General features: G+C 42.4%; 1 protein-coding gene across 1 annotated transcript in view; it reads left to right on the forward strand.

The window, feature by feature from the left end:
- mtcl2 (microtubule crosslinking factor 2) overlaps positions 1-26544 on the forward strand; it is a 93162-nt gene that overhangs the window by 63349 nt on the left and 3269 nt on the right. The window contains exons 6-22 of the mRNA XM_061075380.1: positions 1389-1556; positions 3111-3264; positions 3947-4517; positions 4638-4938; positions 6119-6340; positions 8740-8877; positions 12228-12341; positions 12512-12742; positions 13062-13178; positions 13327-13494; positions 17784-17936; positions 18233-18349; positions 23502-23566; positions 23706-23853; positions 24024-24608; positions 24934-25201; positions 25335-25595. Of these exons, the coding sequence (XP_060931363.1) occupies positions 1389-1556; positions 3111-3264; positions 3947-4517; positions 4638-4938; positions 6119-6340; positions 8740-8877; positions 12228-12341; positions 12512-12742; positions 13062-13178; positions 13327-13494; positions 17784-17936; positions 18233-18349; positions 23502-23566; positions 23706-23853; positions 24024-24608; positions 24934-25201; positions 25335-25595 (3781 nt within the window). The remainder of the gene's footprint in view (positions 1-1388; positions 1557-3110; positions 3265-3946; positions 4518-4637; positions 4939-6118; positions 6341-8739; positions 8878-12227; positions 12342-12511; positions 12743-13061; positions 13179-13326; positions 13495-17783; positions 17937-18232; positions 18350-23501; positions 23567-23705; positions 23854-24023; positions 24609-24933; positions 25202-25334; positions 25596-26544) is intronic.

Consider the following 26544-nt stretch of genomic DNA (forward strand, 5'->3'; position numbering starts at 1 on the left):
AAAATTAATCTGAATTATAACACTTTCATAACATTAATTTCCTTGTGTCTATCTTATTGGTTGAGTTTACAGCTGCATCAGGGGCACATATAAACATCACAACACCCTGAAACAGCTATAATTTAATATCAGGGTTAACTCTCTTGTTTTAGCTAATCTATTAGCAAAGAGTTGCTGATATCACATCCCACAGAGACAGTGGCACATTATTAACAGTTCATCTGGAGTTGTGCTTTTGTGATGTATCTAAGCCCAGTATCAAACGTATTTTATCTCTTATTTAGTCTCCACCACCATCTTCTGGAAAAATAACATGCTATTTAGCTGCTAGTATATAGATATACAATATAAATATAACTTCTGAGTCAAAGCACAAATTACTGACTTTGCTAGAGTTTCTTTTTCTTTGTTTTTGATAATGTGAAAAGCTCATGAGGAACAAACACAACATGACTCTGACCTCACCATTTGGTTGCTGAAAGCCACAAGTTAGTCAATTAAGTCTTTGTCACATTTTTTTTTAAAGTTCCAGCCAATTTTAAATAGAATAAAAAGCCAATTCTTCCCTGTTGAGATGCAGTACTGTTTGGAGTTGTGGCTCGGGTTCAACTGGCCGCAAGCAAAGAGTTTTTTTATGTCTTGTTATTACCAGAGATGATGTCAAAACATCACTGTGGTTCAGAGAATACAGCAGAACAAAACATCATCAGCTCAACGTTGAGATTCCAAGTTGTTTAAGTTATTGATCATGTTTGGCCAGATGACATTCAGGGATCCGCAAAAAATCGTTGTAATATTAAGAGAATATATAATAAATAAATTAGCGAATAACCAGCAAGTAGAACTCTCGTCGGAGTTCTACTCTGCCTTGAGCCAAAGTCTTGAACCAATCTCAGTGTGAAACTATGAAACCTCTTTGAATAACATGCAGATGTGACCAACACTACACAGTTGCCCACTACCAAACATTTCCTCCTCCACAAAACAGGCAATTTCCTGAGACCATGTGGTTCTTTCTTCAGAATAGCCTCAGTTTCTTACAGAATCTTTTCAAACTCCTGATATTTATGATAATGTGGTGCTGATGAGCCCAAATATTAACTGTTATATTGTTCATAAGAACCTACACTTAAGTATAACTTTAAAAGATGGTCCATATTCCTCAAGTTAAAAGATATCGTAAAATTACATAGAATTTAGGATTATGACTTTATTCTCATAACGTAATGACTTTTTTCATCTATGGAAAGAATGTCAAATCAGAATTTGAAATTCTTGTGTTTAACTGACCAAACCCTTAAACAGGAGTTACAAACATTCCCATCTCTGTGGCACAGTTGTTCTTGTATCATTGTCACCTTAGTGATCTTTCTGTCCCGTCACTGCAGGAGGACAGTTCCGACCTGAAGTGTCAGCTCCACTTTGCCAAAGAGGAATCAGCCCTGATGTGCAAGAAGCTGACCAAGCTGGTGAAGGACAGCGAGGCCATGAAGGAGGAGCTGGGAAAGTACCGATCGCTGTACGGAGATGTGGACGCCTCGCTCACCGTGGAAGAGGTGAGGAGTCGATCAGGAGCAGAGAAAGATCGGGACTTTTTACTGCTGAGCTACTTTATATAGGAGCAAGAAGTAATTCAGATCTTAGTTTGTCATTGTCACATAGAGATTCAAGTGCAAATTAGCACTGACAAATAAGTGGTTACGGAACAGGTGCCACCTTCACCTCCAAGTGACAGGGTTCTGGGTCCAAACACTGGTTCAGCCAGAAAAAATAAGGGACCCCAACAAATCTCAAACCACAACCTCCCAACACAGGTACAGACACACAGAGGTTACATATATGAAACATCTTCAAGAGACAGCAGCACTTCCAGTTACCTACGTACACATCTTCTACTCCTGAAGATACAATGACCTGGATGACTGAGTCTTCACAGATACAGAAAATAGTTAAACATAAAAAAACATCATGAAGGTTAATTGGTGACTCCAAATTTGAGTCTGAGTATAAATGCTTATTCGTCTCAATGTGTAAACCCTGTGCTAGACTGGAGACCTGTGTATCCTGCCTCTCACCAGTTAATGGTAGACGCCCCTGGTCTAGGGGAAATCAGAGACATAACATGTGGTGCTCTCCCCATTCTTCCCACTCCCAAGCAGGCCAGTGTCACCAGGTATTCTCGTTTAGTGGTAGCTTTTTATTTTCACTTCAGAGGGAGAGATAACCAACACAACAAACAAAACAATCTACCTCCCCAACTTTCTGCTACAAACAAAAAGGTTAACAAAAAGACAAAAGCTTACCTAACTCCTAAACCAAGAAACACAGGAGAAAACAAGGGTAAAAGAAAAAGGCTTCTCCCTCCTACAGGGCTACCACCCACACTTTTCTAGTTACATACAGATGCAACAAAACCACACTTAAGACAGACACTGGTCCCCAGTTGGATGTGGGAGAATCGGTGGAGAGAGGGAGACTGCAGTCAGTCAGGGCTTCGTGTAGGCTCCTCTCTTCACTCTGGCCAATCCTGGAGCAGCAATCAGGCGGCTTACGCCAATCAGCAAGTCCAAGCTGCTATCAATCAGGCCACACACACACTCAAAGAAGACTGCTCACATTCTAGGAGGAGGAACAGAACAATATCACATATACACACAGGGTCGTAACAGTAGCTTGTCGTAAATTTAATTCTTCCTTAAGTCTAACCATACATTGTTGCTCTTTGAACTCATTCCCCTCACATTCCCCACTTGCCAAAAATGCCTGGTAAAACTGTACGAGAAGCATTTGTATTGTTTAACAAACAGCCAAAATGCTCCAATTACATTAAATGAGAACTGTGCCCATTAAATCCAACTAACTTTTAAACCATTTCAGTGACTAATGCTGAAAACTAAACATCAACAAATGTTTTTTATATAGTAGAAAGTGCGATTGAACTTTCAGTTGTATATGTTGTTGATCAGTAATCGTCTATAGCCAAGTTATTAAGATGACAGTTTGTTCTTCCCAACCATGAGCAGAGTAGTAGGGTAAAAGGGGTTGATGATAATTCATGATAGCAGTCATAAAGGTCAACAGCTGATTAAACTGACTCCCCCCACCCCCAGGTTGCTGACTCCCCCCACACCCGTGAAGCAGAGGTCCGAGTCCACATGAAGCTAGTGGAGGAGGAGGCCAACCTGCTGAGTCGGCGCATCGTGGAGCTGGAGGTGGAGAACCGGGGGCTCCGAGCAGAGATGGACGACATGAAGGGGCCACAAGGTAGTTGTAAAAACTCGTCTCATCGGAAAGTTCAACCTTTCTGTCATTTGTGAGCTCTCTGGAGATGCAAGAGATTTTTAATTAATAAGTAGTACCAGCTCATTTAGATATCCTCTGTGGCAAAAAAGCATGATAGGAATGTTTTTGTGAAATGTGGCTGACACTGGCTTCTTTCATTGATTTATGACCATGAATTTGTTGGAATAATAGCAATGCTTACTTTCATGGGAGACACTGACATGACCAGTTTGAATCATAGACTGTTTAACAAGATCGACAACACATCTCCACTCAGATACGGGGACCGCCATCTTGCGCTTTTGACAAACTGTTGTGCCTTGGTTTTGAGGTCTCGCCGATACATGAGCTCTATCAATCGCAAGTCTATCTCGGCTGTCAATCAAAATATTTCACCATTTCTTAATAGCATCAAATGCCAAAGTTTTTTTTTACATTTCAGAAAAATCTGTTTAACATGTACTTAACAGACCTGTACAGTGCAACACCACCAACCACATTGTGCATTTTGATCATGGAGTTTAACTAACATCTCAAACACTTTGAATGAAAACTGAACATCATGACTCTGAATGAGGTTAGGGTTGGAGACTGCATTGGTTTTAGCTGTGTGTACCAAATAAACAATCATGCTCTGCTTAACAATTTATTCCGTTTGTCCTAGATGGACATCAAGATCTCTCTGGCGTCGGCTGTGGTCTAGGTGTGGGTCTTGGTCTCTCTGGAGGAAACATGGTGCTCGGAGACGGGGCTGCTTCTGAAAACGTCATGGAGCTCCAGAGACACCTCCAGTTTGTGGAGGAGGAGGCGGAGCTGCTGAGGAGGTCTCTGATCGAGATGGAGGAACAGAACAAGCTCCTGATGAACGAGATCAACCGCTACAAATCCGAACTACCGCCGCTGATGTCCACGCTGTCGTCCAATTCGCTAACGTTGCTGGCGGACGGGCTGCTCAACGACAGCCCGGTGCACACCATACAGGAAGGGGCGGTGTTCATCAGCACGGACGCCCCTGCCCAGGAGGAGGAGATCAGACTGGCAAGGCTTCAGATCGGAGAGCTGGGCGGGAAGGTGAAGAAGCTACAGTACGAAAACCGAGTGCTACTGTCCAACCTGCAGCGTTGTGATCTGGCCTCCTACAACGCTCCTTCCTCCTCATCCTCCTCCTCTTCGTTACGACTGGCTCTGGAGACTGACGCGGAGGCAGGAGACTCAGCTGAGTGTCTCCCCATCAGGTAGTTACAGATTTATATGGTGACAGTTTCCCTTACAATATTTTTGGATGAATTTGTGGTTTTGCAGCGTGGGAGTCAGCATTGAGAGTCCTTTAAGTGCTCTCTGTCTTTTTCCATCAGCCCGCCCCACCGCAAAGAGCCAGTAGGGGGCGAGAATGACGCCCTTAAGCTCAAGGAGCGGAAAAATAAGTTTGAGGACAGCGCTGACGCATCGGCCTCGCTTCCCAGGTGCCTGGGGCAGAAGGACCACGATGCTTTGCTGGCCATGAGGGACCAGGCTCGCTTGGTTTCCACGGCGATACAGCTCCTGACCTCCCCCGAGTCCAACTGCCTCTCCACCTCGCCATCCATCTACCACAAGGTCTGCAGCAACGAGGCAGCGGAGCCGTGCGACCTAGAGAAAGCTCAGCCTCACAGTCAGGTACATGTCCTCTGCTTGCTGCGCAGTTTCCCCGCTATGCTTTCTCAGGAAACCTTTTTAACTTCAAACCCGTGTGGCCATTTCATTGATCTTGTGGAACCCCAAAGATGTGCGCCCCATAATAAACAATTATAGTGTATACATTAAAAACAGCAGTAAAGTACACTTGAACAGAATCACTTACGATGTAAAATAATTGGGTTTTAAACTTTTCAGACTCAGGCCACTGTTCCCTCGAGATGCAAACACATCCCTGCTGACTAATGAGTTTGCTAGAAATTATTGGTAGTTATCTGTATTTCAACTGCAGTGATGGATGATAGCAATTTACTTTCATTAATGACTATACAATGACATCAGCTGTTGTTAAAAGAGCTGAAAGTTTTATGGGACATAGATATATGACTTTTTGATAAATTAGAAAGCTAAATAAATCAACCAAATTGTCCTTTCCTTCCTTCATTTTTCTCTGCAGAAAGAACTGGACATCTCATTCTTTTGGTTTTATCTGATCATTATTTACATCAGATCAACTACCAGAATAAACTATTTTGATTTTCTGTTAGTGCCAAATAACAGATCCCCAAAGTCGTCTCAAGAATAAGTTAGACCAAAGCCATTTTCAGACATGAACTCCAAGAGGTTTGAACCCACTATTGGGTGCACACTATTAAATATGAACAACGTAGCCAGGGATTCTCTGGTCAGATGCTTTTAAAGCAACTGAAAATCTGAGTGTTCAGGGGAGGGGAGGACGCAGCATTTAAGAGGAAGAACATCACGTTTAAATTACACTACAGAAATCACTTGTTTACTTGTTCACTTGTTCACTTGTCACTTTGTTTATAACACATCAAAAACCATTATCACCTGAGATTTTTCTATTCTTTATTTATTTATTTTTTTCAGTGAATCCTTCAGATAATCTCCTGCTGTTTTCTCACACGGCTCACTCAGACACTGTCCACAGCAACTGACTGGGACATTTCGGTTCTCACATGCAGCTCCTTTGGTTCATTTCAGGAGATTACCAGTAGTTCAGTGCATGAAAATATTCACTTAATCTTGACAAAAGTTATACCAGCCCTGCCGCTCCTCATTTATCTTCCCATGGCGTTCTCTCATTGAGCCGATAATGACTCTGGCCGTTTGATCAATTCTGTCTTTTTCTGTTCACTAGATTTCTGAGCTGTCTGACCTGGCGGACCGGCCTCTGGTTGGCGCTCTGACCAGCAGGCTCCAGGCTCTGCACCACCAGCTACATGCCTTTGTTGAGCGGGTTGACAACCTGGGTAAACCCTCAGCAGGTGGGCGGGACCCTCAGGTGGAAGGAGCCTCTCCCCTGGCCTCCCTCGTTTGCTCGAGAGACGACCTGGATAGAATCAATACTCCCGAGGAGAAGGTAAAAAGACAAGACAGCACCCTCCTCTTCTTCACTCCTTGTCACACTTTCTCTTTCATTTACCATCACTCCTTTTTGAAGCTTTCTATTTTCTAGAGCTCTATTTTCTGTTTTATTCCACTAACTATTACTTTGGCTGACTAACACTCCCGATGCCATTTAAACATGCTGCTTTAGCTTCTCCTCACAGTGAAGAGTGGATTCACACAGCACGCTCAAACCTGTTGCACCAACGCCCTGAAGCAACAGACAGAAAAAAACGATTAAATGAGGCAGAGTGAGTGAGGCTTTATTCTAGTTGAAGTGAGCAGCTGAAATATCAATTGTTTCATTCAGATCTGTTTATAAGAAAACAAAAGCTTTTCATCCATGTTGCTCAAATATTTTGGACCTAATCTATTGAAAATCTTGGGTCTGTCCTGTTTGTCATCATAGATTCACCTGAAACATATAACACTTAAAAAACAAGAGTCCTACCTTTGCCGTATGGAAGTTTCAGATTTGAGCTGCCAGTGTGAACCTCTCCACACAACACCCTTCATGTCCTTTGCATGCTGTTGGATTTCCTCCTGACTTGATATTGAGTTGCTGCCTTAGGCCTCAAATGGAGCCTGTTTGTTGCATGGACACAGTGAGGTTACTGAGAGCAGATAAAGCACCATGTCTTTATATGTATTTTCATAAAACCAATTCAACACCCAGGCTGAGATGAGCAATATTGATCAACACTTATTTCAGTTGAAATCATATTTATATTCATGGACTTATCGAAATGAATGACTTATCTCATTGTCTTTATTAAGATTTAGTGTGTTGGGTTGGTAATCCTGGAAAAAGCTAGCAATTGCAGGCTACACTTTGAAAAAAAGCATCGATAAGTCCCAGTCTCTCCAGTCGACCCTTTTGTCAAACCTGCACTGTTAAAACACATGAACGCCCACTTCCTGACAACAGCTAGAAGCCCATTTTCCCAGCTGTGTATGTCTCTCCGACAACTGACAGGGTGTATGCAGTCATACTTTTTAATAATTTCTGAATCCATACTGGTAGAAAGCCCCAAGAACCTTATGAGAATATAAAATATTACATTCAATAGAGTCTGAAAGCCAAATCAAATAGTCCGAGTTTTTCATATCCATTGTTTACCTGCCAAAAATCTCAAGTGGGATTATGATTGATTCAAACATCTGAAAGCTTCAAACATGACAGGTCATTGCTATGGTACAGTATCATGCTACAGTTATTTTTCAAAAATGTATGGCCTACTCTAAGCATCTACTGTATTTGCAAGTCTATAGTGGTCCACATATCAAATGTATGATATATAATATTGGAATCAGCTGAAGTTATAAAATAAAAAACTGCCTTTTTTTTCTACTGTACTTTACTAAAGAAGGCACTTTTTAAAAGCCGTGTCAGGCATACCTGTGAAACATAAAACATGTTGAAAAAGAAGAATAAATCCATTCTTTTCTAATAAAAAAAAAAACAATTATGTTTTACAACCTTACAACAAGTGAATCTTTTTTTAAATGTAAAATCTGTGTTTCCTATTCTGATCTAATCTAATTTACCTGTTTGGAGAAAGCTGTGATGATCCATAGTTTAGAGAGTAAACAAAGTTTAGACTCCATTAGAGGCCACTTCTGAGACCCAACACCCCTCCTATCTCTCCTCCTTCTCCCTCCACTCCCTCCTCTCCCTCTCCCTCCTTCCCTCTGCACGGGCACCATAATCGTCGGTTTCTGCACGTCACTTTCGTCTCCCCATTCCCCTCGATTTAAACCTCCTTTATACCCACTCCCCTCGCCTCATCACCACCACCTCCCTTACTGCTTCTCTGCTCTTCCTCTTATTCCCTGATTCTTCCTCTGTTGCTGCTCTACTCTCCCTGGACATTTCATCTTAACCACCGTACTCCTTCTCTTGCCTTTTTCTCGTCTTATCTCTCTTCCTTCCCCTCCCGTTCTCCCATCGCTGTCTCCCTCATCTCTCCCTCTTTGTTCCTCTCTTCCATCCCTCTTTTCTTCTATTCCCCCCTCAGCCCTTCATTCTACACTCCATCCTCCTCTTCTTTCTTTTCTCCACTCTCTCCTTCTCCTCTCTGACCAAGCTTTTCTTCCTCTACATCCTTTTCTTTGTCTTGTGATTGCCATAAATCATTTCTCTTATGTTTTAAATTTGTTATTTTTCTGAACGTTGACACATGGATGTACTCATCATCGTGGTTGTATTGTTTTTCTCTTTGTTGTCTTTGTTTGTCTTTGTTTTCCATAATTTTCCTCGTTTTTTTTGGTTCCACAACTTCTCTTTCTCCCCCATCTCTCCCTCTTCCCCCTATGTTTTTTGTGTTTGTGTGTCTTTTTTTTCTTCATTAACTTGCCCATGCATGCATACAGCAGCCTGATTACAGGGACCATTCAGAGACAGACGTTAAAGGTCAAACTGGAGAAAACAGCCAATCGGAGATTAACGAGGCACCAAAGCAGGAAATCAGCCAGCTGGAGCATGAAGAGAAGGAGACAGATGATGAACTGGTAAGTCACTCAAATGATCAAAATCCCTTTCATCGAGACACACAAGAGGGAGTTTCAGCCCCAGACTCTCTCAGGGCTGAGAGCTGTAAAAAACATCTCAAACCAGAACCATGACCCTGAAGGTTTAGGTCAACATTTTTCACTCTCTCATACATACACACGACAGACACTGACAATATGGATTTGGATGGTCACAGTCTAGAATGTTGAAGTAACTAAGGAAATTGACATTAAATGTTAAGTGACTCTTATCAATATTTTCACAATATCAGGTGGCTGTGGCTGAGGGGTAAAAAGTGCTGCCCATAGCCGCACAGTATGAATGTGTGTGAGTGAATGGGTGAATTGCAAAAACTGTAAAAAAAATAAAAAAAGAAGCTCTAAATATCTGCAGACCATTTAGACCATTACATAAACAATTGTAAAATAAATGCTATTAACAAACCTTTTGAGACCGAGAGTTACCTGAAGGCTGAAGAATGATATGAAGGACAACTTGTTTTATACAATGTTCCAGAATAATAGCTATTAACGTAACCAGCGTGCTGTTGTTGTGTAAAAGGTGTCTCCTGCAGACTCACTTTTCTTGGAAAAGTTGTGTTATGACTTTGTCAATTGGCCTTTTGCTCCTGCAAAACAGCTGATGAGTGCTGTTGACTTAACATCACCTCACATGGTCCACTGTGACCACCGCAGCATCTCTGCTCTGATCACTCTGTGTGTGTGTGTGTGTGTGTGTGTGTGTGTGTGTGTGTGTGTGTGTGTGTGTGTGTGTGTGTGTGTGTGTGTGTGTGTGTGTGTGTGTGTGTGTGTGTGTGTGTGTGTGTGTGTGTGTGTGTCTGTACACATGTGCATATGCAGCAGGACAGCACAGATATTGTAACTCAAAAATGGAATCAGATATATAGACCATAACATGGCTGAAAAAAGTAACTAGCTGAACTTCAATGAACAGTCGGCTATTTGGCCAACAGCTGCCGCTTTTAGAAAGCACTAGACATGTGGCGTAATGTCTCAGAGCGGTCATGCTATATTTAGAATTACCATGTGGGATACTCATTGGCTGCCTTGGGGCGTGCTAGCAGGCATTGTGTTGGATAAAACCGCTCCCATCCATAAGGGTCAGTCATAGCGACGTTGAACATAGACTGCTCACCTCTGTCTCCCTTTCCAAGACAATAATACCTTAACTTAAGGTCCATTTAACAGCTTTTCCAAAGTTTTTATCTGTATCAGTAGTCATCATGTGACTGGTACGGATCATCAGTGATAGGTCCTAAATCCTGTCTCATTAGCCGTGTCCTAATTCAGGGGCCACGCAGTCTACCCAGCACACAAAGGAGTGGGTCTTTGTGGGCCAAAGAAAGGAAATGAGACAGTCTGGTCTAGAGAGGATTTCCGTGATCGATGTCACCAGCTGATCTTGTCCGTATTGCTGTTGCCTAGCAACAGAGCTGCAGTTGGACACCAGGAGAAACTTTTATTGCCCCTTGTTTTTTTAACATGTGCAGTTTACACCATTAGTTGTTCAGTTGAGTGATACTCAGCGTTGGACATCTCGTCGCTTGCCAGTTTGGCATCGAAGCGAAATGAATCTTTGGATAGGTTGGTCCACCCATTGGGGCCGTTAGGGGATAGAACGACACATTTTCTGGGTGCATTTTGAAGGAGCCTTCAAAATGGGACAGCCTATTCGTGCTGCTCTGACACAATTGGTCCTCAAATGCATCCTCTGAATTGAGACACTGCTATAGTCTCTATCCTGTCTTCAAAGATGATTTTAATGGTGAGTTAACCATCTCCATGACAGCTTAACAAAGTCCATTTGCAGATTAAGACCTGGCATGCATTTAAACATTTACATTTAATGTTAATGGTAAGTCACTTAACACAGTACTGATACAGACCCTATTTATGCCTCTGAAAACAGGCCTCTTATGCATCACGTCACTTGTTCCGAAGCAAACACACATCTGGCAGCCTTGCAAAGTTCAATAAGGGTTCACTTACACACACATTTGCACACAAGAAACACACAATCTGTAACTTGCCGTCAGGGATGTGGTACAGTCGTTACAAACTCAGCAACACAGTTGCTGTTAACAAACATAAACAGTGACTTCATTGTCAGCTGTGGGACTGACAGGAAGAAGAGACCTTTGTTTGGTTGACATTTTACTGCTGTGTCTCCATGGTAGCCAGGGCTTTGTGTGTCTAAATCTTTATCCACAAATGAGAGGGTGAATGGGAGGAGACTAAAATAGAATGAAAGAGAAAGATAACAAGTTGTTTGATATTATTGATTGAGGTAGTTGTGTCTGTATCAGAGAAGGGACACAGAAGACACCAGTGTTAACATACACTCACAGTTAAGCATGATACTGCCACATAAACACTGCAATACTCAGTGGTAAGGTTGTTATTGTAGTAAAGTTATTCCAGTTACCAGTTATTCCACCTATCCACATTGCAACTTTTTTTAATAATACAACTTTGTACTGGGAAAAACATAGACTGTGCATAAAGATGGACGATGCGTCTCCACTTCCTTCCACTTTCATGAAATGAAACCAACATCAGAATCAGGTTTATTGGCCAAGTAAGTTTGCACATCCCGGATCCTGGATCCTGCTTTTCATTTATGCCCATGCCCCGTCCCCTAACATGGAGGACGTAGCCAACCACCAGGGGGCAATCGAGAAGCTTTGGTTATAAGTTATTCTTATATTCTATTCTACTCTATTCTATAAAGTGCTGTTCTTAAAGTGTTTTAAAAAATCTCTAGTTGCTCATTTTCCATGGCCAGTCGCCGTGTTATTCACAATCACTTTGGAAGAGAGGTGGGAGTAGTGTGGAAGCGGTGTGTGGCCAGGGTGGAGGTTACAGAGGCTGAGCCCAGTGGAGAGTGAAAGAGGACATTAATGGTGCAGTGGTGGGTCGATGGATCGCACTCACTCAGCAGCCAAATGAGGAATGGCAGAGTGCATGAGACGAGGAGTGTGCCAGTGGATGTACAGTAGCCAGGTGTGATGTAAAGTGTGTTGGAGCACAAAACTGCCATGTTATATGCTTCTTGCACTTGACTGTTTTCCCTTTCTCATTTCCCTCTAACTCTCTCATCCTCGCTGTTTCACCTTCCATTACTGCTTCCAATCTTTTTCTCATTCATCTCTCACCTCTTTACTTCTCGGCCTCCTTCTTTGTTTTCTTCCAACCCACCCATGGTTCCCTATATACTGCTCTCTCACTTTCGTTCATTCTCTCAACTCTCCCCTCCTTATCCCCCCTTACACCCAAACACACACACACATACTCACACATTTCCTCATGTTCCTTATTTTCTCCTCCAGCCCTCCGAGTCCAGCGACCTCCAGGCGCTGTCTGAAGCAGAGGAGTCAGCTCAGGGAGCTCAGGAGGAGAAGGAGAACCCGACTCAGAAAGAAACCGTTCTCAAACTCACAAAGGTTTGTGTGCAGCATCAAAAACTCAAGACACATGATGATCTCACACTAAAACATCTTTTCCGCTAGTCAAAAAACCCACTAGCATCTGGCTTTTGTCTGCAATGGGAATGGAGACAATCAGCATTTCACTCCACTCCAACTCACTGATGGTTCGTTTCTCCCCCTCTCAGCTGCAGGAGGAGCACCAGAAGGCTCTGCTCCGTCGGGACTTCCAGCTGCAGAGTTTGGGTCTGCAGGCTCGGCTGCAGCAGAAGTTATGGAGCCAGGAGAGGACTCTTCTGGTCCAGGAGTCTCAGCATCTCAAACAGGCCCTCCTACTGCTCAGCCTCAAACTACGCTGCTTCCTCAAACAGTGGCGGCTGGGCTGCAAGAAGGACACAGAATGGAAAGACATCTTGGAGGTATGAGGGGATGGACAGTGGCTTATGGCTTTACTTCTTTGTAGTTGACAAACGGTCATATGTCCTTATGGTTTAAGTAACAATTCCCAATCCATACACAAGACACAATTGTTTCTGGTAGAATTGAATTAATTTAAAGGTAAATGGGAAAAATTTACATCATGTATAAAGCAATTGTTCTCCATGCAAATATAACATGCATATGTCCTATGATAATACTATAGAGTTGCAAACTGGATAATATTGAATAAAACTGTTAAATGTGAATGTGAAAGGTGGATGATTGACTGGTGATACTGCTTTGTGATTGGTTCTGTAGATGAACAGCCTGAAGGATCTCTACCTGCTGTTGGAGGAGGACAACCTCACAAGCCCCGCCCACCAGACTGACAAACGATCTGCTGCTGACGAACAGCCTCTCAGCCCAACTATCAAGGTAGGCAAAGTGACACAAACACACACACACACACACACACACACACACACACACACACACACACACACACACACACACACACACATACACACACACACACACACATATCCTCACACTCTCACATGCATTTCCTGTTGTTTACCTGTAGTCGAGTGCCGTGAGCAGTACTTTGGCAGACCTGAGGGTGGCGATGCAGGATCTGAGTGGTGAGCTGCGACAGGAGATGCAAGGCTCCCAGGAACTCACCCAGCAGTTTGCAAAGGCCAAGGCATCATGGGAAGTGGAGAGGACAGAACTGCAGAGCCTCATCACACAGGTAGGGAAGTGGAAGATTTGCAGCTGACTTATGAAGCCCTTCTCCTGCTGTTTCTGTAGAGTGAAGGTTTTTCACGGGATGGGGTTGGCAGACCCATGGCCAACAAGTCCAATTTTCCAAAATATAATTTAACTTAACAACCTTTATTGCCTGAAATATATGATTACAGGTTATTATTTTGTTAAACACCCTCTACACATGATATTGGTGACCAATGATTCGTTAGCTCTCTGTCAATCACTGTAGCAATGCATGTGGTGACAGGTCTTCAAACTGACTTGGTGCTTGTACTTGTGAAACGCGATGTGGGCCACATCACGTTTTCAAGACAGCCCTATGCACAAACATTAGTTTTAAAACAAATGAATCTACTGGAATTGTGCTTGCATGTAATTGGACAGTTAATGCTTCACCTCGTGGGCAACAGACTGAAGGAGAAGCTGCTCTGAAGTGGCTAGTGTTCATTTTGACAAGTGCTTTTAAAAAAATGAAATTCATGGGGTTCAATTTGTACGTCTCAATCTGTCAAGTGGGTTATCCTTACATCCAAGCATTTCATCCTCTGTCTGTCTGTCCTTCTGTCTTGTCTACAGGCGGTGAGTAATGGTTTTAATGCTCTCTCCTCTTCTCCTCCCTCATTGTCTCTCTGTTTCTCTCATAACAGCAGCAAAGTGCTAATTAATGGCCTCTGAGATAAAACGCTGCCCGTTTCTTACCGCCTGGTAATTGAGATATGAAAGAAAGAGAGAGAAAAGGCAGGAGACAGAGGCCTGGTAAAATCTGGGAATTAAAAAAAATTTTCACGTGTTCCTATCTCATGTCTCTGATCTTATAATACTCCTCTATCTAGCATCAAATGACAAATGCATATCAAAAATGTATTTTAGATGATGTTACCTTTAGGTGTGATGTTGCCTTTCCCGTAAAGTCTAAAAACTCTCCTGATGAACCTTGTTATCAGGAGCATATGGACAGATTAAGAAATGAAAAGCTCTCAAATTTCGCCTCAAGATAAATAGCACAGTCAGAATTAACACAGTTTGTATTTATTATTCTTTTTGTCTAGGTTATGCATGTCAACCTGTAAATCCACATGAATACAATGCAACTACAATACAAAGACCATAAGCCTCACACCAACTCATTACAAATCATAATAATAAAAACAAATCACACTCAAATATCAAAAACAGCTCAACAATCATATATTGTTCGACAACAATGCATCAACAATACCAGAAAATGGACCACAATGCTTTGCAGCACCATCATGTGGTCATATGACAACAAAGAATAACAATAGAAATGCAATCAACGGAAACACAAGACTACACACACACACACACTCAAACACACCCCGATGGAGTCATTAATCATCGCGTTAAGAAAGATTCTGCCCTCATGGTTTGATGTGAGATAATTTGTTGTCTGATTGGTTTGGCATTTTGCTTAGCAGCCAATAGGAGATGAGAGCAGCATTACAACATAAGACACCCTCCTTTTCCTAAATGCGACTTGGCTGCAAGTTTCTATGAGAATAAATTCACGGTCAAACCATTGTAATCAAAGATCGAATCGCCCGGCTGTGATTCACTTCGGCTGAAGCCAAATTCGTCATGTCGAGCTGTGTCAGCACGCTGGACGCCCAACAGGAACAAATGTGAGATTTATGTTTATTTCATTTGAGTGTGTTATACTTCTTCACTAATTTCCTCAAACTGAAACACACATCTCTGCAACACTTAGATTCCATTATTCTCTTTAATTCCGTGTGTTTGCGTGTGCCTGTGCCTGTGTGTGTGTTACCCTGGCCTAGATGCCACAGCTGGAACCAATCTCTCCTTTGCCAACAACGCACACTGTATAGTGTGCCATCAGTTTATCCTAGTGGTATTTGTGTGTGTGTGTGTGCGAGCGAGTGTGGAGACATTACCTAACCAGCCAACCCCATCAGTTCCAAAGCGTTCCTGCCTCCAGCTGCTGCTTTGCTGAACAGGTCAGCTCCATTTCAAACAGTGTCCTACCTGTCAAACAGCTCGACAGGAAATTATCTTCGCTGTTCAGCCTGATAAACAAATAAGGTCAATGAAGTAGAAACAATACCCAGATCCCTGAAAGTATGCAGGACAGCCCTGGCTCCCCCCCTGTAATCAGTCACACAACGCGAGTGTCGGGCATGTTACGAACACCTGTGCTGTCTCTGTGATGATACAGAGCGAGCAGCTGGAGGCTCGTTCATCGCATCTGTTGAATCTACAGCGCCCATGAAGGCAGGATGAAAGTTAACAGGCAACTGAGACGTCAGCATGTAACTCAAATGAAGGTGCAACTCAATATTTAATATGTCCTTTTGTTAGTTTTTTCCCAAAATGACGATGGATCTGCCACAGAGGAATGATGACTTAGATTATATCATATTTATGTATTGCATGTTTTTCAGTAAATAGATTATTTACTAAGCAGGACTTGAAGTCTCCTGATGGGATGATTCCAGCATAACTAGGTAGACATAATTGAACTTGCAAAATGCCGAGTAGAGAGTCGTGAACCAGACGTCTCTCATCCACCAATAAACACTGCTCATCCAATAAAATCGTTTCCCTCTTAACGCCTCGGCAGTAAACCTCGTTAAAGCGTGGGGCTCATTAAGCCACGTTTATCAATAACCAGAAACACTCTGTTGCCATAGGAGACGGGAGCTGTGCTAAGTGTGCATTTGTTGGGCTGTGATTGGCTGCCACAGGTCCATTAGTGCCTTCAACGGATTTCAGTGCCACAGAGCTAGACTGAGAGAGGCAGAGAGAGGATTGATGGGTCTGGGGCGTGGTGTGTGTATGTGCCTGCGTGCGCTTGTTTGTCAAATTGATGGTCCCCGCAGTGCCGGCTGTGTGTGAACTATGAGTCTCAGACAGGGGAAAAGTGAAAGCAGAGCTGCTCATAAAAATTTCAAGCAATCCCACCTAGAAGCTTTGCGACAAGAGGCCAGATTTATGGAGAGTGAGAAAAAGGGCGAGAGAGCCTGAAACAGAGGGTGAGAACGCTGCAGAGAGAGAGAGTGAAGGATGGGCGGAGAGATAGGAAAGGAAGGATCTTCAGAGAGGAATAGAGATTAAAAAGTGATACATGTTATAATACAGTGCAGCAAAGACAAAAGCAGCTGACAAATGAGGACATGATAAAGAGAGCGAGAGAGATCTGGAGAAAAAGTACTCTGAGCTGTGTGTCATATTTACAAAGAGTTTGTATATTCAATGAGCCGCAGGGAGCCATCATAATTGTTTCATCTGGGTTGAGACCTTGCTTTTATACACACTTGTATGTTTAAATGTATGCTGGTCCAGATGTGAAGATATTAAATTAGGACATCGTCAGTCTCAGCAGTCTCAGAAATCACACTCCACTTGAAATCATCCTTGAGATGATGCAACGATACTTTGACTTCCCATCCGTGTGTTCAAATGAGCAAATTATCATGATAAATTATCACATTAGTATTTCAACCTTTACGTTTAATGACGGATCTTTTCTCCTGAGTAAATGTTGTGGTTTTAAACTCTACTTTATGAGCAGAGAATGACAAACACTTAATAAACAGCATAACATTTTATAATATATAAAGTACATCAGTAGTGTGTTAAATCTCCTCACTGGGCTTTATACAATCAATAAGTAATCTATTGATATGTGTTGAACTTTTCTTATATTCCTATGAATGAAAATTATATTGATATTGTTTTATTGCCCAGCCCTACTCAGCAAAGTGTAACACAATTTATCTTTGTAAAGGTTCAACGCTTGGCTGCTCATACACTCACAAATCAGTATTTTACCACACACACAAACTCTCTCATCTGGGGTAATGTTATGTTTTCAAAGTTTTTATAAACCCAAAATATTTGTCATTTATCTCCCACTACACAGGTTTGATTGGTATATTAGTATACAGTGGCTTGTTTGCATCGTTTTACTTTATAATTTTCACTCAAAACATGGATTTGAATCCCCCCCCCGGCACTGAACTTATGTTGTGAAGGTGATTAATTGCAATTCATTTAAAATGTTTGTATGGAAGAATAGCTAATGTGTTGCCACACAGATGGAGTGAAGGATGACGAGACATCGCTGTGTTTCTGACAACATTTTTACAGACCTTTTTTTATTTATAACTGCTGATTTTAAGATCAGCCTGTTTTCAAAACGTTGGAAACAAACTTGTGATTTGGAGTCAGTGTGCAGTAATAACTGTAATGCAGATAATGACAATGATCTCTCTGTCTTCCCCCTTCTAGCTTGAGACCAAAGCAGGTAAAGCTGCCGCCGTCTTGTCCTGCACCGACTCAATGGATCCTCCAGACCTGAAGGTGGCACTGAAGAGGGAGCGTGAAGATCACCAGCACTTGCTGGCTGAGTCCTATGCAGCTGTGATGGATCTAACTAAACAGGTAAATACTGTCGATGTGCAGCCAGTTGGCAAAAGCAGTGACTTTTTTTATGCAGCAGTGGGGTGAGGTTTGGATATTTTATCTACAGTCTACTAACTTGGTTTATTAATTTGCTCAATTTCAAGTTATAATGCAGCCTATTATTTTAATTTAGTGTATTTGTTAAATTTTGTTAAGTTTTAGTTTATTTTAACAAAATCATTTTGTGGTGTGCATCTGCATCCATCTTTTGTCTTCCTCCTCTGGTGTTGACCTCCTCCTCCTCCTCTCATCTCTCCCTGCTGTGGACCAATCAGCATCAGATCGGAGAGAGGAACTGGGGCAGAGAGAAGCTGGAGCTGCTGGAGAGGTTCAGTCAGGAGAGAGCTCAGTGGGAGCAGAGACTGAGAGAGGCCACTGCTCAGCAGGGGAAGGTACAAGTGTGTGTCTGTGTGTGTCTGTGTGTGATGGAACCTGAGAGGATGAGGGTGTATGTATGAGAGGAGGAGCTCTATCAAATCCGTGGATCAGACATGCGTTTCCTTGTTCACTTGTACAAGCAGATTTAGTCTCACCTGATAATTTCACAGGTTTCTCTGAAATGTAATAAAAAGTTAAAAAAATATCAAGGTTGGAGATTCATAGCTTTTTCAAAATGAGTTCAGACTGACATCAGCAGTGCATCATTCATTACTTAAAGGGTGACAACGAACACCAGTTTTTACCGCAACATACAACAGCATCATCCAGTGAAGCACAAATACTTTATATGCATATTTACTGATAGATCACCTTGTAACAGGAATGTAGTTCTGCTGTAAACAGGAAATGTAAATACACACCACAAGAGTAACAAACCTCAACCAATTCAATTTACAATTCAATTATATAATCAAATTAAAAATACTATAATTCACTATAAAGACTAAACATTTCATTAAAAAAAATTAAGAAGGGGATGTTAACAACTGGCACTGTAGAATGCGTCCACTTTGAGGAAATAAATGACCAGATACCAGAAGCAGTTCTGTTTTTAGTCTTGACACAGCTTTAGAAGCAAGACTCAGACTTTTTCAAGCTTAGACAAAGTATCACATCCCATTTTCTAAATCTTTCATATACACTGGAAGATTGTTTAGCAGAATTGCAGCTCTAGAATAGAAACAACTTACCCTTTCATTCTGAGGGAAGGACACTAAATCAATCCACCATGTTTAGTTTGGAGGTTTTTTATGGCTGCCCATTTTTTGTGTAGTCAAGACTGGAAAGAGACCCAAAGGTTCACGTGAACCAGCTCCTGTGTTTTAATCTTCGGTTCCTTTTGTTGATGCTCACCCAGTAACCACACAGACGGTAATGCTGTAATGTTTAAGTGAGGAGCCATCCCTCTGCTTGTTTCCTCTCCGTGGTCGCACCGTTATAATATAACGTTGAGCTCACCAGGGAAACATGGTCAGTCTGAACTGCTGATTACACACTGCTGCCTGTCACCGCCGAGCTGCTGCAGCATGTCAGGGAGGACGGATGTAGTGGGATTGCATCAGTGTTTAAAGTGCTCATTAGTTCGGGTGGTTTCCATAAACGCCCACAAAGAAACGAAGACCCAGACACACATCTGGTGGGTCAGTGAGTCCCCTCGGACGTCTGTGACTGCTTCCTTTGAGGTTTTCAGTCTCAAGGTGTCTGTCGTCCCTTTTTTACCCTCTTTCCTATTCCAATCCCTCCTTTCTTTCTCCTCCGTCTACCTCAGTGATGCCAGGGTTACGGCCCGCGGGCCGGACCCGGCCCGACTGTACATCACATCCGGCCCGAGGGTGATAAGGGGAGAATATAAATTTTAATTTAATTTTGATGGAATTTAAAAAAAAAAAAAAAATTAAAATTTTCGGTGGACTCCGTTAGTCGGTCTGTTGCTGCTGCCCGCCTCTGCTGCAGCAGCGCCGGTAGTGCTGATCGAGATGTTGTCAAAGAAGAGGAAGGTCGACACTGAAGCTCGCATCTTTCAGGATAGATGGAGAGAAAATTATTTCTTTTGGGAAGTAGGAGGCAAACCCGTGTGTCTTATCTGTCGTCAACAAGTGGCTGTACTAAAGGAGTACAACATCAAACGACACTACGAGACCCACGCCGAGAAATACGGCGAGTACACAGGGCAACTCCGGACTCAAAAGCTAAACGAGCTAGCATCATCGCTACAGAAACAGCAAGCCGTATTCTCCAAATGTCGAGATACACACGAAGGTTCGTTTTATTTTAATACATATTGTAACGAACTGATAGTTGAGTTCTGTTCTGTTTGACTGCTTGATATGTGGTTGTTATGAATGTTCCGCTAAGTACACCGTGTTGAATAAGTACTGAGATGTCCTGAGTGTCTGTGAATAGGTCGGGGTCGGACATGTGACAGTTCTTGACCAATGGCTGTGTGGGATGACAGGCTCTCATTGGCTGGTTCGTTGTCGTGTCAGGGGTGAATGAGGAAGTGGAGGGAGAAGACGAGTGTAGGTAGGTAGGTAGGTAGGTAGGTAGGTAGGTAGGTAGGTAGGTAGGTAGGTAGGTAGGTAGGTAGGTAGGTAGGTAGGTAGGTAGGTAGGTAGGTAGGTAGGTAGGTAGGTAGGTAGGTAGGTAGGTAGGTAGGTAGGTAGGTAGGTAGGTAGGTAGGTAGGTAGGTAGGTAGGTAGGTAGGTAGGTAGGTAGGTAGGTAGGTAGGTAGGTAGGTAGGTAGGTAGGTAGGTAGGTAGGTAGGTAGGTAGGTAGGTAGGTAGGTAGGTAGGTAGGTAGGTAGGTAGGTAGGTAGGTAGGTAGGTAGGTAGGTAGGTAGGTAGGTAGGTAGGTAGGTAGGTAGGTAGGTAGGTAGGTAGGTAGGTAGGTAGGTAGGTAGGTAGGTAGGTAGGTAGGTAGGTAGGTAGGTAGATAGATAGATAGATAGATAGATAGATAGATAGATTGATTACTGAGGTAGAAAGAATAAAAAACAGATGGTAATGTTATTGTTAGACAGTATATAAGAATAGTACAGTATATATAGTATATAATATAACATAATATATATTTATATATGATAGTAATTATACCAATATAAAAGCAGTATATAGTAATAATGGCAGCAACAGTATATATACTAATAATAGTAATAGTGATATAATAATAGTAATTATAACATGTACACATGTATAAATATGTGTATATAGACTTATGTATACAAAGAATATACAGAGAGTATGATATATTTTATAATTTCCAGTGTGATATGGGGGGGAGGGAATAAAAGGGGCTGGGGTTGACTGATAGCCAGGCTAGTGCCATAAAGGCACATGGGTGTGTGGAAATATGGGTTGGTGACTGGTGATGACTGGCAAAGTTAATGTGCCTCATCTGTTATTGAGCCAATTTAGTTTTTAGATAGCTCATATTTGCCTATTTTTTCAAGAACCGTTTTGTTTTACTAATTCCTACTGGATATTCAATCACATGGTCTAATGTTGGACTACTTTATTCTGGCGCTTTCTTTCTGTGACTCGTTTAGGCCTACTTGGCCTGGCCTTCTTTTAATTGGCGTTATTTTGCATTGACTTGTTTTCATGTGCAAGCCTTCAATAAATATAATAAAAGTAATTAACAGTTTACACTTGTGTTATTTATAGGAAATGTGTTTTGTTGGCACCTAGTCTATTTTGTTGCATTTCTAATTTATAAATGTAGGCTACTTGCATGGATAGGAAAATGTAACGTTTTTAGAGGGTAACTGTCTCCTGCTTTAGGCTATGTAATTTTAGGCCTCATTGTGAGGCTATTTTGGTGCCGATGCAATTTCTTATTGATGTGTAGGCCTTCATGAATAATTTCAAATAACCTACCTATCCATGTGTTGAGTCAGTGTTTGGCCTTTTCAGTCCGAAAGTGTAATCCGGCCCCCTGAGGTCTTGCTTGAAAAAATCTGGCCCCCTGTCCAATTTCACCCTGGCATTCCTGGTCTACCTGCTCAGTCTGTCGAGTGCGATCCCATCTCACTTCTTCCCAGAAGTGGAAGAGTCCTGTAGCAGGAACTTGGCAGGAGAGTGAAGCTTGTTATATTTTTATTCACTCTTGTCTCTGTCAGTGTGTCTGTGTCATTCTCTGCCACCAATAAATCCTGTCTTGTATCTACTCTACTTACAGTAAATTAAACTGCTGGGCCTCTCAAACTCTTCCTGTAAAGTTTGAGTATAGTGCCCTCTCCAGGCCAGACAGTTCAAGGGTTGCTTGGGGTCAGAGTAACTATTATGATATTTATTTATCATTTTTTAAGGTTATTCAGTAGAATCAAGTAGCAATGGGATTTTTTGGTTTGGTTAACCAGCAATTTATGATAAATCATAGCATTAAGCCTGTACAATCTCATGCAGTATAATATAACAGTTTTGCGACAAAGTTGACTGACACTGCTTTAGAGATGGTAATACAAAAATATGTATTTATAGTGTTGTAGCGTAATGCAGTTTATTCAGATTAGTTTTAACATTGTGCCAGCCACATGTACAGTGGGGGCCAAAACAACTTTCTGTTTCGATTAAAAAAAGTGATCTCAGAAATTTGGGCCCCACCCAACTGTCTATAAATAAAAGGCAGCCATATATGATTTAATTCTCACAGTTTTGATAAAGTCAACAAATAACATTATTATCATTGTAAAGGGTTGACTCAATGGCAGAACTGCCGCATTGAACAAAACAGATTGTAGAGGTGTACCTAATAAACTGGCCTTTGTCTTTTAAGCAGAAAAATAAACTCGATGGGATGAATTTAAGTCATTTTTTCTGAATAAAAAAAAATTCCAAATTTTTTGTTAATCAGAATTAAATCAAATATATCTGAACAAAACACAAATTATTATTTTTTTTATTATGAAACATATAGATAATATGGGTTTTAGTAATTATGATAGCAGGGCAATACTTTTATTTCCCATTAACAATAGGATGTCCATTATTTCATTAAAGTCTGAAATACATAATTCAAAGTTTAGTATTACCGTTACCCATCCAGGCAGCCAGTTGTAGGTTTTAGTGAGTTGCAGGTTAAAATGAAAGGGTTTGTGCTTAACTGAACACATTATCTACAGAGTTCTGGCCTTTTCCCTCCTTCTCATCTCATTTTTTTTATGGCCTAAGTGTGTGAGATCAGCCCTCAAGTGTGAAACAGACCAATTCAGCATCACCATCTGTGTGTGTGTGTGTGTGTGTGTGTGTGTGTGTGTGTGTGTGTGTGTGTGTGTGTGTGTGTGTGTGTGTGTGTGTGTGTGTGTGTGTGTGTGTGTGTGTGTGTGTGTGTGTGTGTGTGTGTGTGTGTGTGTGTGTGTGTGTGTGTGTGTGTGTGCGTCTGTGCCACAGATAAATCAGAGACTCTCCACTTCCTCCTGTCACAGAAACGCTCCAGAGGAAATGGATTGCACAGACAGGAATGTGGTGTGGAAATGGTAGAAATTAAGAATGCCACAGGAGCTGTTTGTGCAGATGAAGCAGCTCATATAAATGCTAATAAGCTGTAAAAGGTAGATTCAGTGATTTGGTTTTTTCTGACAATCTGTTCCCTCTTCTGCCGCCACAGCCAAAGCCATCCGGTGGTGACTCCTCTGCAGACCTGCTCGTTGCTAACGGAACAGGATCGCCAAGGTAACAGTTAAAAAGCACCGACTTAAGTGTACTTAGTTTGAAACTAATTCTCAAAGTTACAGTTTTTTATTTTTCAAAGTGCTTATTTCTTTCTTTGGCAACATGTTTTTCTCATTGATCCTCTCCTTGTGGTTTAAAGGACTAAATCCACATCTGAGCTGGACAGACCAGAGGTCAACGGAGCTGCCAACCGAGAAGAGAAAACCCAGTTTAATGTCCCCCATCTTTTGATTGGCCCAGAGCTAGTTGACCTTCCCAGGAAGAACTGGACCTACTTGACCAATGAGGTTAAAACGCCACACATTGTTATATTTACTGGTTTAAAATGTATGTGATGTTTATTAATTGTAATCTTCTTTCTGTAAAATGTAATTGACTGTTGAGAAACTAGTGAGACAATGTAAGAGAAGATGGTAGTACATTTTTTTTTATTCTATCTTGTTTTCTCACATCTTAGACTCCAGAAGTCGGGGACACCTGTAAAACCTGGGATGGTCCCAGCGGCTCCTGCAGCAGTCTGATGGGATCAGAGCTGGATCTGGAGTCCGTCCAGAGGAGCTACACGGCTCCAGACCGCACCGGCATCCGGATCTACTACAGCCCTCCTGCCGTGCGACGCATAGAGCAGCGGAGAAATAACCCGGAGCTTCAGCGGGCACAGAATGGGAGCTCGTCCCTTCCGCCCAGTGGCTGGGATGGAGCCGTGCCTGCTGGGGATCAGCAACAGCAGTCTTCATCCTCCTGCTTTTCATCCTCGTACGAGCAGTGGCTGAGCTCGCTGTCCAAGCAGCACAGGGAGCTGCTGGAGAGCAGGAGCGGTTGCGTCACCGGGTCAATCCCCAGCGTCATCAACAACGGCATCGGCAGCTCTGGTCACAGTGTGGTCGATGGGATCACGTCCTCTTCAGCTTTCCATGGCCTGGAAATTGGGGAGATTTCAGCCAATTTGAGTGATGACATGAAGGAGATGACCAACTGTGTCCGCCAGGCCATCCGCTCCACGTCTCTGGAGAGGAAATCCAGCAAGGAACCCGGAAGTCAGGTGTGATTCCACTTCCACAACTGTTGATCTTTGATGATTTTCATGAACAAAAGAGGGCACAGTATTTGCTCTGTTGATAATCTGGCTTTATTTAATGTTTTTGCCAATAGAACAGATGGTGTGTAATAATAATGAAATCTTAAAACATGTTATTTTAATTCTTCCTCCTGTCAAATAAGTCAAATTTTTTAATCCAAATTCATGAATCCTCTTTCCTGAGAACTAAAATTAGGTGACTACTCTCGACTACAAACTGTTTCAAGTGAAATCACTCAGAATTGTCTCTCCCCTGAAGCACTAAACTTCACATCCCTCTCTCCACCAGACGACCGGCATTTCCACCAGGTCCACGCAGACCTCTGCCCAGTACGTCAGTATCGGGCTTCAAACCGACATCCTTCCAAGCAGCAGAGGGGCGAGCTTCCACACCAAAGCCTGGTCCCCTCGGCCCTCGTCAACGGCCACATCCTCGTTGGTGTCAGCCAGAACCCGGCAGATATCAACATCTCTAGATAAAGTTCACAGCCGCATCGACAGGCCGTGCTGTTCGCCCAAGTATGGATCACCCAAACTCCAACGCAGAGTCTCCTCTGGTAATTAGCTGTTTGTTTTTTTATCAAGCCCTCTTCATGGAATTATGGCTCTGTTAATTTGCTTTATTAATTCTCACTGTTTACCATCTTTATTTTAAATTAATAGTGAGATGTCCAACTTTTTGTGTTTTAGGCTCCACTTCCAGGCTGGAAGTGACTTCCTCAAGGGACCGCAGCCTGTGGAGCCTCCAGCAGAGACCCATGAGTGCAGGCGGAAACGTAGGCGTAGGCGGATGCGCAGGTAGCGGCGGTGGAGGCGGACGCTCAGCCTGGGCTCGCTCCACCACCACCAGGGACAGCCCCGTCCTCAACGGCCTCACCGATGGCCTCTCCAGCCTCTTCAGCGTGGTGGAACACTCTGGAAGCACAGAGTCGCTGTGGAGGGGTGATGGAGGTGAGATACTGATCTGACCCTTGTTTACAGTCAGTAGGGCTGGGCAATTAATCCAAAATGTATAAAAACCAACATTAATAATAACCTCTAACTGACTCAATCTTGCCCATGTCGGTGAATTCAGTTAATAGTTATTTAAAGTCATTATAGCACTTACAGTACATGAAGTCTACATTGTGTTTGTTTAATTCACTCTAGAGTTAATGGGACACGTGTTGAAAAACATTGAAAAAAGTTCAACATTTTGCGCGCATGCAGTTCATCTGCACGCGCAGCCAGGACATCAGGGTTAAAGTGACTGCAACGATCCAGATTCATGATCCGACACAATCGATTAATAACTAAATAAATGTGATCCTCAGTTTGAGTGAAGAGCGAATGAGACGAGCAGACACACAGAGACACACAAACACACACTCCTGCAGTCAGAAGAGAAGTTCTTCCTGCAGATTATGATGCAGCGCATTGATTTAACCTCATTGTTGCAGAAGAAGCGACGCCCCATTTATCCAGGAACATAAATATGAATTCAGCAGGTGTTTTATAAAGATCAGTTCTACATGTGAGTGATTAGAGCAGAGGTGCAGAGTCTGTTGTTGACTGAGTCAGTGTCATGCATGGGGGGGTTGGGGGGTGGTATAAAATAATCTTCATTCATTGATTAATCATTATCTAGGTCTGAATCGAAGTTGGAAATAATCAGGGTATGAAGTCATGTTGCCACGTCTTAAACCGTGTTTTAACCTCCATAGTCTGTATGGGCCACAGATGTTTCATATTGTTGAGATATTTCTTCACTGATTTCAAGGTTCCCCAACGTAAGACAAAGACATGTGGTGTACTGTCCTGTGGCACTGATTAGGGACCATTCCTCATCGATTCAACTATTCCTGTGAACACTGAGTCACTCTGACAATCACAATTAATTCTGAGCATAATAATAGCCTAT

This window comes from Limanda limanda, chromosome 7 (assembly GCF_963576545.1).
Source record: "Limanda limanda chromosome 7, fLimLim1.1, whole genome shotgun sequence".
NCBI lineage: Eukaryota > Metazoa > Chordata > Actinopteri > Pleuronectiformes > Pleuronectidae > Limanda > Limanda limanda.